Source organism: Sebastes fasciatus, chromosome 7, assembly GCF_043250625.1.
Source record: "Sebastes fasciatus isolate fSebFas1 chromosome 7, fSebFas1.pri, whole genome shotgun sequence".
In the NCBI taxonomy this organism is placed as follows: Eukaryota; Metazoa; Chordata; class Actinopteri; order Perciformes; family Sebastidae; genus Sebastes; species Sebastes fasciatus.
Genome location: NC_133801.1, coordinates 36846820 through 36849707, shown reverse-complemented (window position 1 = coordinate 36849707; position 2888 = coordinate 36846820). Strand labels below are relative to the sequence as shown.

The window sequence follows — 2888 nt, the reverse complement described above, 5'->3', positions numbered from 1 at the left end:
AAAGGCAGATACAACATATTTTAGATCAATTACATTTGAATTGAAAACTTGTTAACTAGGCCGTGGAAAATGAAAAAAATACATAAATAAATGAATAACTGAAAATTGTTTTGAAATGAATTACAACAAAATCCATAACTGAGCAGTTTGGCAAAAGAAAATACAAAGCTCAGCGGTTTGGTTTGTGACATCCTAAACTGTCTTCATCTCTCTGCTCCATTTTGCTTCCATCTGATCAGTGATGGAAGATAAAAGCAATAATACAGTTTATCACATTACCAGCGTCAGTCCTTAACTGTCATCTCACTGTGCACATCATCATTACATCAGTTATCATCACAATTTGGATTTTACTGACTGACTACTACATAACTTGGCTTGAGTACGCACCGGTGCACATGTGATGCTTACAATCCACGATATCTTTGTTTGTGTCAGAGTACGCCAGCTAAACATCATATCCAGGTTTCTGAAACCAGTATATGATGTTTACCAGAATATGTTTCTATAACAGTTTTATGAGAAACACCCATGTGGTGCATAAAATGTTTTTGGGAGGGTGGGGGTAAAATGGTGAGCTGTGGTCAACTTGTCTGACAAAGTAATCTGAAGTCAGGGTCCGTATACTTGCTTTTTCCAGAGCTTTTAGCCACATCTCACAGTCTCCATCAGTTTTCATGGAGCTGGCTCAGGTGTCAAATTAAAATATCAATCCTCCTCAGCACCTCACATACCTTCTGAATACTTGTGTGTATCTAGTTACAGCATTTTGTTTATGTGATGTTTGCTAACCCTTCCTGTAATTTAAGCATCAATCCCCTGATATGTGTATAGGCTATGTGATGAGATTAGAGTAGGTAGATAGTGGTAATGATTGTTAGCAGGATCGGAGTTAGTCGCTAGCTGTAGTTGTGCTCTGCTACCACCCATTCTAAATACTGTATGCTGATGCCACTGGGTGGCAGGCGCACTCGTAACTGCTCACTGAAGCACATTAACTTATGTAAAGGTGAAGGGAAAAATCGGTTCATGTTCCAGATAACGTTATTTAAAAAAAAATCACATTCAGCTTGTTTTGTTTTAAACATCCCCCCAATGATGTCGATGGTTGATAACAGTTAAAGTGGTTTACAGTGGGGTGGGTGGCTTCCGGAGAGGGACAAGATAGAACAAGTTTGATGACCACTGATGTACAATGACATGTCCTTTTATTAATAACATTGTTGACATAATCTTTTACTTTTTTCTCTAAGGTTAAGCCATGGGTGACTGGTCCATACTTGGTCGCTTTCTGTCTGAGGTCCAGAACCACTCTACAGTGATAGGCAAGATCTGGCTCACCATGCTGCTCATTTTCCGTATCCTGCTGGTGGCCTTGGTGGGTGATGCTGTCTACAGCGACGAGCAGTCCAAGTTCACCTGTAACACCCAGCAGCCTGGATGCAACAATGTCTGTTATGACACCTTTGCTCCTGTTTCACATCTACGGTTCTGGGTTTTCCAAATTGTGCTGGTCTCCACCCCATCCATCTTCTATATAGTTTTTGTTCTTCATAAGATTGCCAAGGATGAGAAGCTGGATGGCCAAAGTGCACAGGTGGTAGCCCAGAGGCCCCTCCGACAGAGATCTGGACACGTGAGAAATGATGGCATGGAGGCCCTGAGGGTCAATATGCCCACCTACTGTCCTCATTACAGGGAGAAATGTGATGCGAAGAGGGAAGGAGTAGAACAAAGCTCTCTGGAGGAGGATTGTGGTGAAGTAGGGGAGGACCCCACCCAGCAGTCCAACCAGGTTCTGCTCATCTACATTCTGCATGTGTTACTACGATCTGTCATGGAGATTACTTTCCTGGTGGGCCAGTATTTCTTGTTCGGGTTCGAGGTGCCTCACCTGTACCGCTGTGAGACCTACCCTTGCCCTACTCGTACGGACTGCTTTGTGTCACGTGCCACTGAGAAAACCATCTTCTTGAACTTCATGTTCAGCATCAGCCTGGGCTGCTTCATGCTCAACATCGCAGAGCTGCACTACCTGGGCTGGGTCTACATTTTCCGCATCCTCTGCTCAGCCTGCTCCACCTGCTGCAGTCAGGAGAGGGACACCGTCAGACTATACTCAAACCACAACCCCCTCCTGCTGCAGCTCAGGCATTCTCTGAGGGGCCAGCTTGTTCTGCAGACTCCAGGAGCCATGGCTGCAGAGAAGACCGGGGGTCTGCTCACACATGCCCCGGCTATATCCTTTGAGACAGACTCAAGTGTGGAATGCACCTCCAAGAGAAGTCCAGAGAGCAGAGACAAAGTGAAGGTCAAGTTGGCCAACATGGCCAGGCTGGGACGGACTAAGAAGTCTTGGCTATGAGAGTGGTATTCTTCTGTAATGTCATTCAATTTTTGAAAACAGGCTGAGAAAGGGACCTCTAAGGCCTGAAATGTACCCTATGAACATGTTATGTAGATACTTTGAGCTATACTAAGGCAATTTCATTCACTGTCAAATGTATCTGAAGACAGTTCTAAAAAAAGTAATAAAGTAAAAAAGTGAAAGTAATTCTGAAAGCATGGCAGTGAGGGGTACTGTAGTAGGAGACAACATGATTAAGCTGTTTCCTTAGTGTCCCAGCTCCATGATACATTGTAATTGTATTCATTAAGTACTACACTTATTTTCATAGTATACAGTTAGTATACCTAAATTAATGTAATGTTTTGTACTAACAGGAAACAATGCAATACTTGCATGGAATGCCAATCAAACTACAGGAAGAGGAAACTCCAGAGCTCTGTTGTAATGAAGAATTTATTCATTTTCATTTTGTCATTGCATTTTTATCTGACAATTTCAGTAACATTACCAAACTACAATCCAACATTCATACCTACTT

The 2888-nt window shown here is 42.8% G+C and overlaps 1 protein-coding gene across 1 annotated transcript; it reads left to right on the top strand.

The window, feature by feature from the left end:
* Positions 1-1259: 1259 nt before the first annotated feature.
* LOC141770855 (gap junction delta-2 protein) lies at positions 1260-2524 on the top strand. Its single transcript, XM_074640700.1, has one exon. The coding sequence runs from the start codon at positions 1262-1264 to the stop codon at positions 2363-2365; it is 1104 nt and encodes a 367-aa protein (XP_074496801.1). The 5' UTR covers positions 1260-1261; the 3' UTR covers positions 2366-2524.
* Positions 2525-2888: the final 364 nt, after the last annotated feature.

Coding starts and splice junctions, on each gene's coding strand:
- LOC141770855 (XM_074640700.1), top strand. CDS start 1,262: ATGGGTGACTGGTCCATACTTGGTCGCTTTCTGTCTGAGGTCCAGAAC.